The following is a 15,986-nucleotide window of genomic DNA, read 5'->3' on the forward strand; positions in this document are numbered from 1 at the left end:
ATGGGGTTGCAATGATGCATGGTATCACTTCCAGGTTCATAGCAGCATCACTGAAGTTAAAGAAAAGCCGTGTATTATTACCTAATAATACTGCTCATTCTGATCCTCTTTTCAGCACCATAGGGAAAATGCTAAAATTGATCAAAGAAAAAAAATAGGTCACCCATAACCACAGTGCCTAGAAACACACAACGTTCCTCGATTACTCCTAAAGGATCCCTTTACCGCTGAACCTCAGTACATACCATCAAATATTTCAAGTGGAACAAATTTATTAACTTGTAAACATGACTTAACTAACTGAAAGGCACAGAAACCTAGAGCATTGTTAAATCACTTCTAGCAGGCACTGTATTGTGTGTTAATATTTGCCATCTGCTTATGTTGTATCTTTACCGCAAGAAAAAATGATGAATGTTGAGGAAAGGCACTTAAAAAAACCCAAACTTGGCCTCTCATCTATTTATTTATTTTACACACACACGCAGACACACACACACACAACTGGAGAAAAGAACCAGGGTGAAACTGTCTTTTCAGCTATTGCTGCTTTATAATAACTACACAGGAGAATTCAAAAAAGGAGAAAGAAAAAGGAAAGCACCCGTGCATGCTTGATACTCCAGACAGCAAGAAATTTGCCTCAGGGAGAAGCACTGTGAAAAGGGGTGGGGGAAGGGCAACTTTCTGGGAGAGACAGAGTGTGTGTATGTGCGCGCGTTGGAGGCGGGGGAGAGAATTGCTAGGCATTACGACTCCTACAGGCTGAAGCAGAGCAAACACCTTTCCTGCAACAACATTACATCATAGGCAGAACTGCTTGCAGACCACAGAAAATGGCCATAATCCCCAGCCAAGAGCAGATTCCAGCAGACACAACATTCCTCCTCTCTGGGTGCCTGGAGACTTTAAATAATTTTTCAACTCCTACAATGGGAAACTTTTCTGTTTTTTAAGGAAATATATCAGTCAAACTTCTTATCCCTATGATACATCCAGGTGCTTGCTCTCTGTAGCGTGGGCAAGGACATGGAAAGTATTAGGGTAAGAGTGAATCTGGTTTTAATCTCAACAAAAAATGTCCTTTGACGCTTAACATACTTTACGTGGACTTCAAAACCTGAATGGAGTGTAGTATCGTCAATACTCTGCAAGGCTGATCTCCCTCTAAAACACTTAGGCAGTTAGGTGCCAGAGTGATGGGCGCTATAGAAAAATGATAGATCAGATGCAGAGCTCATCAAGGAGTAAACATTCCTAAAGTTAACTGCCACAAGGAGAGATTCTCATAATGTCTTACCAGCAACAAAATCCTTCGAAACACTCTGATTCCTTCTACAATCTGTGTCTATTAAAGAGTGGCTCATAAAAGTTCTGGACTGACAGTTCCGGAATCTGAAGTTTTCTATCAACAGGCCAGGTGCATTATGGGCAGCAGCAGGGTAAACTTCCCCTTATCAATGGGCCATAACCCTGACCTGAAGAGACCACCTCTAAAACGTGCCTCTCTGCTGTAACTGGCTGCCAACGAGAAGGACAACTAGCACAATATATGGTGGTGGTTTCTGTGATGTGGATGCTCATCCACTGGAAGTTGGATTATGACCCACCAAACTCCTTTCATGCAGATCACCGAATGACCACTGGACACCAACCCTGGCTCCCACACCAGGGGGCTTCCTCTGGGGCCCCGGGGGTGCTCAACCCCCCCGCTCTGCCCCAGCCGCGCCCCCACCCCTGCTCCGCCTCTTCTCACCCCCACTCCACCCTGCCTCTTCCTGCCCTGCCTCTTCCTGCCCAGTTCCACCCCCTCCCCCAAACACACCCCGTGCCTGCTCCTCCCCTTCCCTCCCAGCGCCTCCTGCACGCCACGGAACAGCTGATATGTCAGTGCTTACGTCCCACACACTCCCCTGCTTGGTAATTGTGACAGACAGGGCAGCTTCCTGCAAAATCTATGGGAGACCATATTGTATTAAGAGTATGAATGGTTTATGTATCATTGTGGTCTGGGATTATATGCACTCTGAAAATAGAAGGGAATGATTAAGGCAAATCACTCAGGTTATAGCACTTCCAGAGAGGTAACACTTCCTGGGGAGGCTTGTATGTTCTGGTTCAGAACAGATTCTCCGGAGACCAACAGATGGAGAAGGGATTTGGGGATAAATAGCCCAAGCTTAAACTGACTCGGGGCCTTCATTCTGGTTCCTGAACTAAAAGACTGATATGGGCTTGTAACCACAAGGAAAACCCAACTGTGGGGTTTGAAAGACTGTTGGAGTTGAGGGAAACCGGTGGCAAGCTTTTTAGCATGCATGTAGGTTCTTTTGTTTTTATATGCCTTCTCTGTGTTAATGCTTTATACTGTCAGAAAAAATGTGCTTGCTTAGAAAGAGCTGTGTGGTAAATTGTAACTGCTGGCAATACGCTGGTCATAGCTTTTGGTGAGAGAGCAAAGCACAGGCACTGACCTTTTAGGCAGACTGGCTTGCTGGGGATATCACAGTATAGATCAGGGAGCTGTAAAGCCTTAAAACCCCCAGTCACAAAGGCATGAGATGGGGATCTCCACTCAGCAGAGGTGATGGCTGGGAGCCAGAAACTTTTAAGTGGGTGCCCCCAGGGGACCAAGGAGGAGGAAATACAGGTGCCATTATCTTGAAACTGCGACAGTAGTGACAAAGTCACTGCAGGGAATTTGAACCCGTGACCTATGGCTGAAAAACTCTATATCCCATTACCAGTCCTCAGGACCCTACAGGTCTCCATAAGACTGCAAAGTAACTTAATTTATATGGTGTTCCATAAACATGATCATTTCAAATATTATCCACCACAAAATGAGATGTTGATAAAATGTCATTTATCTGTGATCTTACTCTGAACTACTGGAAAAGTTCATCAAAATAACATCTTGCAAACAAAACAAAATAGTACTCACCAAAATAAGGAAGCAAAAGCCAGCCTATGCTAATGACTAAAAAGAGAAGAGGACAATTTCTGAATGTTATTCACGCTACAATTGCTAGAATGCAAAGACATTTTTGGAAGTAGAAGAGGCTTCCTATTTCTACAACAGATCACTCAATAACCTTTCTTCTCCACAAATAAAATTTAGGTGTCTCTTGAACTCATTTAGAGTTTCCATCATTTCAATCACCCTCACTGTTGGTGGATTCCAGATGTTTATGATCTTGAGAGAAGTCATCTTATATTAGTCCCCTCTTTATTGCCCTCTTCCTAATTTTTAGACTGGCAGAGTTTTCTGAACCCCTTTGCCAGTATGGGGGGTGGGGGAAGTCTAATTGATTTTGTTACCCTTTTCATAATTTTGAAAATTTACTATGCAAATTGATTGTTCAGCAGGGGACAATTTTGCTTCTAGGAGAAATGAGAAAAGCCAATCAGGACATATTTCGTATTACAAAGAGAAAAGTCCTATTTTCAGAAGTGCAATGGGCCAAATTCATCCCAGGTATAACTCCTGATATTAAAGGAGTTACAACAGGGATGATTTTGGCCCAGGTTATAAGGTAAACTAAACCATTCAGTTGCCTATAATCTTTCTTTGCTTTTAGAGTCATTTCATGTTTCATTCTTAACAAGGCTATAGCCCAGGGGTCGGCAACCTTTCAGAAGTGGTATGCCGAGTCTTCATTTATTCACTCTAATTTAAGGTTTCACGTGCCAGTAATATAATACATTTTAACGTTGTTAGAAGGTCTCTTTCTATAAGTCTATAATACATAACTAAACTATTATTGTATGTAAAGTAAATAAGGTTTTTAAAATGTTTAAGAAGCTTCATTTAAAATTAAATTAAAATGCAGAGCCCCCCGGACCGGTGGCCAGGACCCGGGCAGTGTGAGTGCCACTGAAAATCAGCTTGCGTGTCGCCTTTGGCACACATGCCATAGGTTGCCTACCCCTGCTATAGCCTTTACCAGGCAAACTGACTCAAAGAAACAATCACTATGGAACACAAGGTGAAAAGCCACAGTTATGATCTAAACGGCAACAAACACATAACAATTACTATAAAGAACAGCATTCAAACAGTGTGTATTGAGTGGGGGGAGGGCTGTTTGTTTGTTTTGTTTTGTTTTTAACAACTTCTTCAGGAAAGTTTCACCACCACTGATACTCTACTTCAGAAGGCAGACACCACAATATTGTAAAATCACATTTTTAAATGGATTTCCTGTTTATTTACTTATCTACCTATGCACATCTGTATCTTTGTCATTTTATATATATCTATATCTATATCTTACATTCACAAACAAGAACACAACGATTTTCCAAATCTGGGTCCTGAACAAAAATTAAAAGTGATCGAGGCATGAATACATACAGAAAACCAGGAGCACTTATTCAAGTAATTCAGCAACAGAGGAGATGACTGGACCTGAAAAGCAGTGTCTCTGTCTACACCAGAGCCTCCCACTGAGAGCCAGTGAAATCAGAAATAAACTGACAAAATGCCTTTAGAAGGGGGGGTGTGCCCAAGAAAAGTCAGAATGTCTAAGTGGTAGCGCTAAGCCACTGGGAAATGGAGGAAATAGTGTGTGGGGAGTTAATTGGACGTGTGTGAGGTAGGGGGAGGGGAGACAGGAAGGTTGTAAAACTCCATAAACCAGACCATGCCACAGGGGTAAAGTAAAAGCCCATCTTTACTAGGACCAAAGCTATAGAATCCACATTCTCCAGAACGTACCTGCGTTGAGATTATATTATCCTTCTATTGGCATAGCTGCCCTCCTTAGCCTAAAGTACAAGAAACTCTGGAGGTGGCTGACCTCTGCGTTGTCTGTGTTTTGTTATATCCTATCATTGTTCGTCTTTCTGGTCTTATGGTATGCCCGTTTTTGAGAGCGTATGCTTTATAAATCCAATAGTCATTTTGGAGGGTAACATTATTAGCAAACATAAGACGGTAATCACCCTGCATTAAAAATGGATCTCAGTTACATTCTTTATGGGGACCAGGCTATACATGATTTGTACAGTACTTAATTACAGCTATGCCCTCTGACTTATACGCTATGTCTTATGTTCATGATATTTAATTATAAAAATATCCAAATCAATTACTACTGTGAGAGCTCAAATTTTGGGCCTGATCCAGCAAATAATAGGACCTTCTGAGTAACTTCACTGTCCCAACTATACACATGCTTAAAGTTACTTTCATTTGAAAGTGTTTACGGAGGATAAGAGTCTTATTTTCTCAGGTTTCCCTCATATATGATTCTTCCTTATAAAACAAAAACCACACTTCCAGTAAGTGGCCAGGGAAAATAAACTGATTTACAAAGGAAGTCACTTCTGTTTGCACATCACTTTAGAATGATATAGGCATGGGTGTAATTTGGACGGGGCAGGCGGGCATTGCCCACCCAAACTGCAAGTCTGAGGCAGGGGCTGAATTTGCCCTCCACCCCCGACCCCACACGTGGCCCCATTGGCCTGACTGGAGCTGTCCCCCCAAATACAGAAATCAAACTACGCCTTTAGGATAGTGTCATATAAAACCAGATGTTCCATTTCAACATTACTTCAATGCATCATGCCAAGTCTGAATATAGAAATTATTGTAAATGGAATATTGAGAGTTAGGATCCCCAATTTTATTCTCAGCTTTGCCACTAACTCAGTGTTTTCTAGGGCTTAATCTCAGTTCATTTATAAAATGGGTAGAACATTCACCTATTTCACTAAGCTCCTGTATTTAGCTTGTTCATTGTTTGTAAAACGTAAGAGATCCTCAGATGAAAAGGGCAATATATTGGGCCAGGCAGACAACAAGCCTCATGAAAGGTGAATCTTGAAGCTAATGTACTAGACTGAGATTTAGGACATACATGTTTAATCCCAGGCTTTGCCATAGATTTTTTTGTGACCTGGGGCAAATCTCTTAATCTTTCTGTGCCTCAATTCCTCATCTGCATGGTGGATAACAACATTTCCCTTCTTTCATCTTTTGTCTCTCTGGTCTATTTATATTGTATGCTCTTTGGGACCGGGACTATCCCTTACTACGGGTTAATAAATACAGTGCCTAACAAAATAGGGCCGCTATCTTGGTTGGGACCTCTAGGCCCTAGAGTATTAATAAAATAAAATTAATAATAATAATAATCTAGAAATATCAGAAGACATAGAATCAGTTCAAAAGGGAAAATTTTGTGCCCATTCAGAGTTATGCAAACACATCAATTGGGCACGCTTAAAATTATGCCTTTGTATAACTCCATTAGAAACTCTATTATAAAATGTAACAGGAACTGGTAGAATATTCCATGCTGAGAAGAAAATAACCTACAGATATATGGTAAAGCAAAGTTTCCGTACAAGTTCACTACTAGCAAGAAAGTTCTCTCCGTAAACAACAACACAATATGTTGGGGTGAAAAATCTCAGGTGCTATTTGCAGCACATTTCTGCATGTCAACAAGACTTGACCAGGATGCAACTGGCTCCAGGGAAAAGAGTGGAAATTAATAAAGGAAAATGAAATAACCCAAGAGACCTAGAAATAGTGGATATATACATCCCATTTCTAGTACAGCAAAAATACCCATAATTATTTCTGGGAATAACTAAAATGGGATTCTGTTGATTACTACTACAGGTAATAAATATGTACACACTCTAGCTGATGTCAGTACAGTATAAATTATGCTGCTCAGGGGAGTGAATAAATCACTCCCTAAGCGAAATAAGTTGCACCAACCTAAGCACCGGTGTGGACAGTGCTTCGTCAGCAGGAGAGCTTCTCCCGACGACATGGCTATCACCGCTTGCCGGGGTTGGCATAATGAAGTCAACAGAAGAGCTCTCTCTAGCAGCGCTACTGTGGTGCAGCTGTGCCGCTGCAAGCTCTGTAGCGTAGCCATAGCCTAACTTAACGGCACCTCTTCTCAATATGCTGCTCTCTGCCCTGAGGGAACTCAAACTGAAGACACAGCAGTCCGGTTTTGTTTGGGTTTTTTTAAGTAAGTAGGGCAGAACAGGTTTCATGAGTCAGAGACTCAACCATTACAGAAGCAAGAGCTAAGTGAGTATTTTATACATGTAGTTTTAGAATGCAGAGAGTATCTAGCCTATTTAACAATGGAAATAGAGGGTAGATCCCCAGATGAAGAGAGGAAACGTAACTGCGAGGAGAAGAGAAATCAGATACAGTTCAAGGCACCACCTTCTATTTCCCCCAGAAGGCACGCATGTGCACAGCTGAAATGTATAACATGCAGATGCTTAGTAAATAGTGCAGCAGTAGTCACTGCTTGCTGCATTTCTCACAGCAGCAGCCAATAGGAACCCAAGGCAAGGGGGAATACCCACCTCTCACTTTCCCTGGAACCAGCTATGTCTCTTTTCTGCAGCAGCAGCTAATTCACTTTAATTCTGCACAGAGCAATGTTCTAAGTGGAATTTATAAGCCCACAAAAAATTATCATCAAAGCCTAGAAAACCACTCACTGTGAAGCCTATTTAAAGCTCAACAAAAAACACCAATAGATTAACTGACACAGAGCACCTCCAGAACTCAATCAGTACAGAGGTGGGGTTTCCACCTTCTGGCACAGATCATACTTATTTGTTTGTTTTAATCAGTCTCATAAAAGCTATATATGTAGCCAGAAGTTCAAGACTTTCTTGGGTAATACACAAATACAGAGCAGAGCAGGGTGCTAACCAGGACAGCATTCACCTAGATAAGAATTTTCCTATCAGTTTTTATTTCTTCATTATATTTTAGTGCCTGCATTTTGCTACAGTAACTGTCCAGGCCTTTAGGTTAAGTTTTTCAAAACTAGGAGCCTCAAGCTAAATTTCTAAATCCATATTTAGGCACCTGTCTGCTTTTCAAAAGTGCTGAGCACCCAACACATCCAGTAGCTTCAGTAAGAGCTGATGGGTGCTTAGCATTATTGAAAGTCAGGCAGGTGCCTAAATATGGACATCGGAGCTTAACTTTAGGGTCCTAGTTTAGAAAATCTTGGCCTTACTTGCTCTCTCTGGGCCCCTTTCCCCTATGCTATGTAATACAAATGAAGGAAAAAGATTCATCAATACTTAGCCCCTTCCATCCAAGGATCTCCCAGGAGATCAGGAACATTGTCTTCAGAAATTAAACTAGGGCACAAGAAGTGAAGTGTCTTGCCCCAGGATACCCAGAGAGTCAGTGGCAAAAGCAGAGGTAGAACACAAGTCTCTCGACTCCCAGTCTTAACTTAGACCGTGCCTCCTGTGAGTCTCGTATGAAGGGGAAAGGACATTGGAAAATGTGATCCTGACATATATTAAACACACACCATCCAGTTATATTTTAAAGGAGATCTACAAAGATTATGACATGACAAGTACCAAGGAGGTGAAATGTGAGCAACTGATAGGGGAAGGACTTCTTATTCCTGCAGTTTATAACCTTGTTTTTGATAATATTAATTTCCCAGGAAATCAATCAGAACCTCAGTCCTGACATGGGGAAAAAGCTCTCCTAGACAGACAGAAGAGCTCAATCTCCTGATCCATTTGAGCAGTGGCCTTTCTGTTCAAAGAAGCATATTACTGCCACTGGTAACTACCTTTGTGGATACTTGTCAGCCAGAATCTGGACTGAGCCCACCAACCCATTTCACACAGGCAACCACAAAAAGAATTGTACCTCTGGGATCTCTATCTTAGACACTTAAATCATTGCAGTGGCAATGACTCGTAGGCACTAACAAGGTGGGCTGAGCTTGATCTGATGCTGTAGCACAAAGTAAGCTTCATCTCCCATTATCAATCCCCGAGTCGCTTTTCCAACAATGGCATTTAGAAAACCATTCTCTCCCTTAGGCATCAGAAAAAAGTTGGTTAGCCCATCAGTTGAAGCAGATGAATGAAGACTAAGTTAATCAGCTCCTGCTCTAGAGATAACATTACAATTCTCATGGAAAGGAAACTGCCTATTTTATTCTACCCAGTCTAATGAGAAATTCTGATAATTCATAGAAGGAAAGCATCGTCAATAATTATCATGCTCCTGACAACTGGCATAAATATATCTCTAATATTAACTTGAAAGCTATTACAAAGAAAATGAAAGAGCATTAATTCCTGCAAGGGACCTGCACTCACTGCTTGAAAGTGCAATGCAAAGCTAAATACTAATGATGCTGTAGGCATGGAGTTATGAGTAAGTGAGAAGAAAGCAAGGAAAAATGGGAATGTTCCTCTCTGTATATTTTAAAGGGACACTATCAACTAAAATCAGATAAACATGTTTGCTTACAATGTCATTAACATAACTGTATATTATGAAAGATGACTTGTAAAGGATTATTTTTAAATGAGCTTGTGCCTGTTTTGCTTCTTTATGATGGATAATAAAATCCTGAAAGGAGTTTTTAATTTTTTTTTTAAACTTTAGAAATATCTGAATGTCAACTCCAATCTTCCCAGGTTTTAACGGAGGACCTCTGGGAGGTTAATAGAGAGCTCTTACAGCCTAAAGGGCTGGCGGCCTCAGATCTTTAACAAGAGCTTTATTTATCTAAAATGTTAGACACTGGAGTTTAATAGGTCTTAACAAAACACACAATTCTATTGAAAGAATTTTTAAAATCCAATTTACTTTCTAATATTTTATGCTTTTTTCCTTTTCTGCATTTGTCTCAGCTTTGACTATGTACATTCATCAAATTAATTTAACTTTTAAAAAAATATATAGTTGGTTTCACTTTCAGATTCCCAATGCTGCAATATTTGGACACAAGAGAGCATTTACTGTTTTTTTAAAAAGCAACTGATTCCATGGAATTTAATAAAAAGTCATGGAAACATTTCTATTGGTTTTAAATCTTATAGACAACAGGGGATGTTGTGAAGGCCAAAAGTATAACTGGGTTCAAAAAAGAATTAGATAAGTTCATGGAGAGTAGGTCCATCAATGGCTATTAGCCAAGATGGTCAGGGATGCAACTCCATGCTCTGGGTATCCCTAACCCTCTGACTGCTAGAAGCTGGGCATGGATGGAAGAGAATGGATCACTCAATAAACTGCTGTGTTTTGTTCATTCCCTCTGAAGCATCTGGCATTGGCCACTGCTGGAAGACAGGACACTGGGCTAGATTCATAGATTCATAGATTCTAGGACTGGAAGGGACCTCGAGAGGTCATCGAGTCCAGTCCCCTGCCCGCATGGCAGGACCAAATACTGTCTAGACCATCCCTGATAGACATTTATCTAACTTACTCTTAAATATCTCCAGAGATGGAGATTCCACAACCTCCCTAGGCAATTTATTCCAGTGTTTAACCACCCTGACAGTTAGGAACTTTTTCCTAATGTCCAACCTAGACCTCCCTTGCTGCAGTTTAAGCCCATTGCTTCTTGTTCTATCCTTAGAGGCTAAGATGAACAAGTTTTCTCCCTCCTCCTTATGACATAGATGGACCACTGGTCTGATCCAGAAGGGCTATTCTTATGTTCTTAATTGTTTTACAATTAAGCTGAATCTGAATGGAAGTTTCCCTTTAAAAAGGTGTGTTTTGGTTTTCTAAAGTGTGAGTGATAAAGGAATTGCATCAAATGCAAATATTTAGCCAATGGCTTTTACTTTCCTTCAATATATTTTCAAAACCACTTCTATCCTTGTTTCCACATGCTAAATGTGGTTTTGGTTGTGAGAGAAGGAATATATTTTGTATCAAAGCTCTAGCGGCTGTAGTGTGGTTTTGAATTCCCACAATATTGCTCTGGCAGGCCAGATACTAATGGAATCACACGTTGGAGAGGGTTTTCAGTATTGCCAACCCCAAACATTCAAAAATAATGAGTCAAGCCCCCCAGAATAATATTGGCTTAAAAACCTGAGATTTTAAAAAATAGTAAGTGTTGGGCTTCTTTATATTTGCCTACTGAGGTTTGGGGGCCTTTAGGGTAACAATTTCAAACTTTTCTCTACAACCATAAAAAGTCTCAAAACTTACAGCTTTCATTTAAAAAAAAAAAAAGTAATTCTCACATAATCAAATGAATTCAGGAGCAAGGGCTTTTAGAAAGACATCAAATACCACGAGATCCCTTGATAAAAGTGTGAGAGTTGGCAATACAGGGTTTTGATCCACTGAAAGAAAGAGATGGTATTGATTCTTTATAACCAGAACTCTGATATTTTCTAAAATACAATTCTCCTGTCTCCTCTGGATGGTGGAAGAGACCCATTCAGCCCAGGGCACAGGTTAAATCTTTGGATAAAAGGTATGAAATGTATCAAAAACCAGTCAGCTTCTCCGTTACAGAGCCCAAACTCTGCTTTTCTTCTGCAGAGTATATGGACTTCACAGGAGAAGGCATTTCTTTTGCTCTGTAATTTCCGAGTGAGCTCTTTCAGTGTGACATTATATTTTGTAATCTGTCAATTTTGTACAGCAATGTATATTTATAATTGGTGTAAAATCGTTTACACGGTTGCCTGCAAGATATGTTCTATAAATTGCTAAATGGAGAACTATTGAAAATTATACGTAATGGACAGTTTAAAGAAGCAGGAAAAAAGAAGGAATGGGAAACACAAAGAACTAAGAGTACTGCAAATTTTGGAAGCGTTCTAACACGTTCTGAAATCACTAGTAAAACTATTTCCTACACTGTGGGAGAGAGAGATATTGCACATATACACCCAGAGAACACGGTAAAAGAGGAAAAGAAAATGGAGCAACTTTAACTCCATTTTTGACACAGCCATTGGAGATACTATCCACTCAGAAGAACCTGCACATATAGGACTCCAATACTCCATACAAATACTTAGGGTCACAAACAAATTGCTTCAGATTGTTTTTTCTGAAGGTTCATGAAGCAAAACTAAAGAAGCAGCTTCTATATTCATCCTGCTTAGAGGGAAGGATTATAATAAATCCTGTAAAACAGTAACAAAAACTAGTATTCAGTCAAACATCTACTGCTCCTAACTCTATGACCAGAGCTGTGTCCTTGTAGAGCTTTTCAGCTTATGGCGATAGAGATGCTTAACAGTTCAGCGAGGCCAGAGCGACACACCTGCAGAGTTCTTACATGCCATACAGGCAAGAACTCAGATTGCCCATTCTTCCCACCTATAAAGAACTCGGGTACAAATTCTTATCTCCCAGCTGTTACTCTCATCCTCCAGCTCCAACCCAGACACAGGTCCCTGTTCCTGGAGAAGAAGGATAATCTCATGCTTAAGGCACTAGACTGGAACTCCAAAGATCTGGGTTCAATTTCCAGCTGTGCCAGTGTATTCTTGGGAAGTTACTTAACCTCTCTATGCATCAGTTCCTAGCCTATGAAATAGGGAAAGTGAGACCTCTCTATTCAACAGTGATGCTGAGAGGATAAATTCATTAATATTTGTGAAGGGCTCAAATAATATGGTAATGGGAACTATAAAATCCCTATAAAAAGGGAGAGGAATCTCTATCTCCCACTCCCCCCACTACCTATACAGAAGCTCTGTTCTACCACAGTTACTAGCAACACCCCAGGCAAGTCCCTGCAGTGCAAGTTACATTGCAAAGTGCTGACAATAACATGCATGAAATTAAGACGTTCTCTCACATTTCTGGTGGGGAGGGGCAGAATAAATCAGCAAGTCTCCACCCATTTCCTGCCTAGCCATGCCGCCCTTCCTCTCCAACAACCCCTTACATGTTCCTAACATGAGGAGAGAACTGTATCAGTGCCCATTTCTTCCACAGATTTTACACTTTTCTCAACAAGGCCCTGAATAGACAGCTATGGAACTAACCATTCAATGCCCAAAACGCAGAATCACAGACCAACAATTTAACAAGTTGCCATGCAGCGAATGGTACCAGTCCTGGAGGGGAGAGCCTAAACTAACAGTATGCATAGAGGAACCAAAACTCTGTTTCTGCTGCTGCACCTTGGGATATAGTAGCAAAGAGCGAGAATGAGATTTTCCTTGCACTTTACAGTGTGTATATTGAATTTAAAAGTAGGGAAACAATAGGTGGAATGCACCATCTATTCCAGCCCAGAGAAAGAGGAAAAGCCTGATTTTATTTTAGAGAAATGTCTTCAGTGCAACCCCCTCTCTTTTTCTTCCTGGGTCAGAGTAAATCTGGGCAGCCTGCCATTTCAGAACCAGGCAAACACGTTAAACCTGCCTGTGACACCCACCCACGTTGCAGGATCCCACCTTCTCTATCCTTGAAGGTCTCATCACAGGATTCAGCCACTCAGGATGCTCCCCTGTTGTGTCTTGGCTGCTGTAAGATTCAAGTCTCACTCAGTGTGGGTGTGGGGGACAAAGGGGAGGTGGTAATCCCAGATCACGCACATTTGTCATTCAGTGGCAACAGGCCCCCCAGCACAGAGAACTGCCAAATTTGCTGGGTCACTGCAATGGGATCTTCCAGAATGGACAAGAGGGAGTGATGAACCATCGGAAGGTGGCAGTGATACGGGGAGCTGCTAAAGGTCAGGAAGAAGAAAATGGCAGTTTGGAGCCCTGGGTTTCAGACAAGGGTCGAAGTGGGAAAAAAAAGTGGTACTCTCTGAAATTCCCACTTGAGACACCAAAACGAGACTCCACTGACAGCTCATCTTCATAGTAAGACAGTCCCTATCCTTTCCTGCATGCTTCAATCAAAGTGATTTATTTTATACAGACAACCCATTGAAATAAACCAAATGGTTCTCAAACCTGTTGTTCCAAGCTGTCTACAAACTCAAGCAGGTATCACTACATCAGTTACTCTCACTTCATAGTTTGAAAGTCTTCTTTGCAACCACAAGCGAGCGAGGGACTTTTCATTTAGAGTATGCTTTCATGTTTTTAAAAAGTGCCCAGATAAAAGAACAAGTTCGTCATGACCCAGCCCAGTTTGACTTCTGGATGCAGAAAGAGAGAACCTCAATGTTTTCCCAGCTATGTATATTTTGCTGAATGTTCATGTTTCCCTACCACTAATATCATTATTATAGGTGGAACCTATAGTTAAGGTTGCTCAACAGTTCCCATTATAAGAACCTGTTGCCAGTTGCTTATAATTTACCAAATTTTAACCATTCGGACTGAAATTTTCCAAGCTGTTTATCTGCATCAGGCTGAATTTTTTTTCTTTTTTTTTTTGGGGGGGGGGGGGAAATAATAGCAAAAATGGTTCGTCCGTTTAATCAAATGAAATCAGAGCAAAAGATGTTGCTTTGCCCATGTGAAAAAAATGCTTAGAACCATTGAGAAGCTCTTGTGCCTCCATGCTTTGGAGGAGGGATTTGAAATTTGGCCGGGGGGTCATGCTGGTGTCAGGGATGTTCCAGTGCGACTCTGATCAAGTTATAATCCTCTGAACAATCACAGTTCACGCATGCTCAGCAGAGACTCGTTAGAGTTTGGCATGCTCTGTCCCCTGAGAGCTCCTAAGTGCTGACCAGACTGTGTACATGCCATTCCCACAGCGTGATTGGGCATGCTCCATCCCAGTGTGGCAGTGGCTAAGCAGGACTTTCCCTGTAACTGCAGGTGCCAGGGGCTGCTGTGGCACTGATCCCAGAAACTGAAAGCAGGCAGATTGTCCCTCTTGTGCTCTCAGTGCTGCCCTGGCTGACACACAGGCAGCATGGAGGAGGAGGAGGAAGCAGCCTTTCTGCTGGGGACACAAACTGGACCAGGAGGCGAGGTAGATGGAGCAGATTAGGACAAGCAGCCTGATGGAGGAAGCCTGGGGGGGCAGGGGATACTGGGACAGGCTGACAAGGAGACTGGGTGCTGGAGGGAGGGAACTGGGACAGGGAGGGACTGCGAGCGTGTGGGGCGTGGGAGGACAGATCAAATGAGGAGCCAAAGAGGATGGAGATGGTGACTGGAACTAGCAGGGGAAGGAAACTGGGAGCTAGAGTGGGGGGGGGGGGGGGGAGAGACTGGGACCAGCGGGGGGGGGAGACGGGGATGAGGAGCTGGAGGGGGAAGAGGAAAAGAGAGGAGCAAGATAGCACTGGCACAGAGACAGGTTTGGAGGGGAGGAGAGAAGAGGGTGCCTGGAAAGGAAATCCAGCTTCCTGAGTCTCAACATTCCTCTGTTGTCAGTAAATATTACTGAAACCCACTGGCAAAGAGCATGTGCCTCATCCCCCTCTAGTGCTGGTTCACAGAGGATGACAAGTCTATGGAGAGGATGTAATTTCAACACAAGATGCTTATAGAGCATCTTTCATCCCAAGATGATGTACAAATTCTACAAACTATATATATGTGTGTGTGTGTGTGCGTGCGCGCACATACACACACAGGGGAATAGTTCCATTCACCATCCACCAAATGTGGACATCTCTCAGATTTAACACAAAAGCTATTTAACCCACAGCAACACCACATAACAGCTTAGAAAAGGACTTCTTTAACTACTCAATTTCACTACAAGAAATAATAATTTTTCTGTTGTGTTGGTTAGTTACAATCAATTATCCATTGTAATGTTTACAACACTCCCCGGAAATATCAAACCTACTGTCTAGGCCATGCTGGTGGTGGGAGGGTGGAGTATTTCTGACAACACTTTCTCCATGTGCTATAAACAGCTTTCAAACACTCACATTTTTAAAAGAAGGTATAGCTGCAGACTGAAGTAGTTTGCGAACAGCATGAGACACAGTGCTGTGGTTCCCCTCCGCTTGAAGCACTTGTTCTTCTAGAAAAGAGACATGGCGTCCAACCATTTTAACAAATGCCTGTGGGAGGGGACAGAAAAAAAATCTAATGAGAATTACTAGCATCGGCACATTGGTTTTCAATACTATCCAGGCTACTGATCCAGAGTCAAATCAATGGCTTCAGCAAGATGTCAGAATGCACAATTATTAATAGGAGTAGCAATAGGGATGCATTTTCAAACCCGGACTCTAATTTTCCACCTATAGCCAGTAAGATGAGTAATTACTCACGGGGGGAAATGATTTAGCGCCAATTTTTCCAATACA

At 41.8% G+C, this 15,986-nt stretch overlaps 1 protein-coding gene across 3 annotated transcripts in view; it reads right to left on the minus strand.

Annotated features, from left to right (window-relative positions):
- The window catches only part of BCAS4 (breast carcinoma amplified sequence 4), a 68,393-nt gene that overhangs the window by 17,353 nt on the left and 35,054 nt on the right, over window positions 1-15,986 (minus strand). For all 3 annotated transcript variants that reach the window (XM_026652824.2, XM_026652822.2, XM_026652823.2), the window contains one exon: window positions 15,603-15,737. In XM_026652824.2, coding sequence (XP_026508609.1) covers window positions 15,603-15,737 — 135 coding nt within the window. The remainder of the gene's footprint in view (window positions 1-15,602; window positions 15,738-15,986) is intronic.

This window comes from Terrapene carolina, unplaced genomic scaffold (genome assembly GCF_002925995.2).
Source record: "Terrapene carolina triunguis isolate 2854851 unplaced genomic scaffold, T_m_triunguis-2.0 Scaffold130, whole genome shotgun sequence".
Lineage (NCBI taxonomy): Eukaryota > Metazoa > Chordata > Testudines > Emydidae > Terrapene > Terrapene triunguis.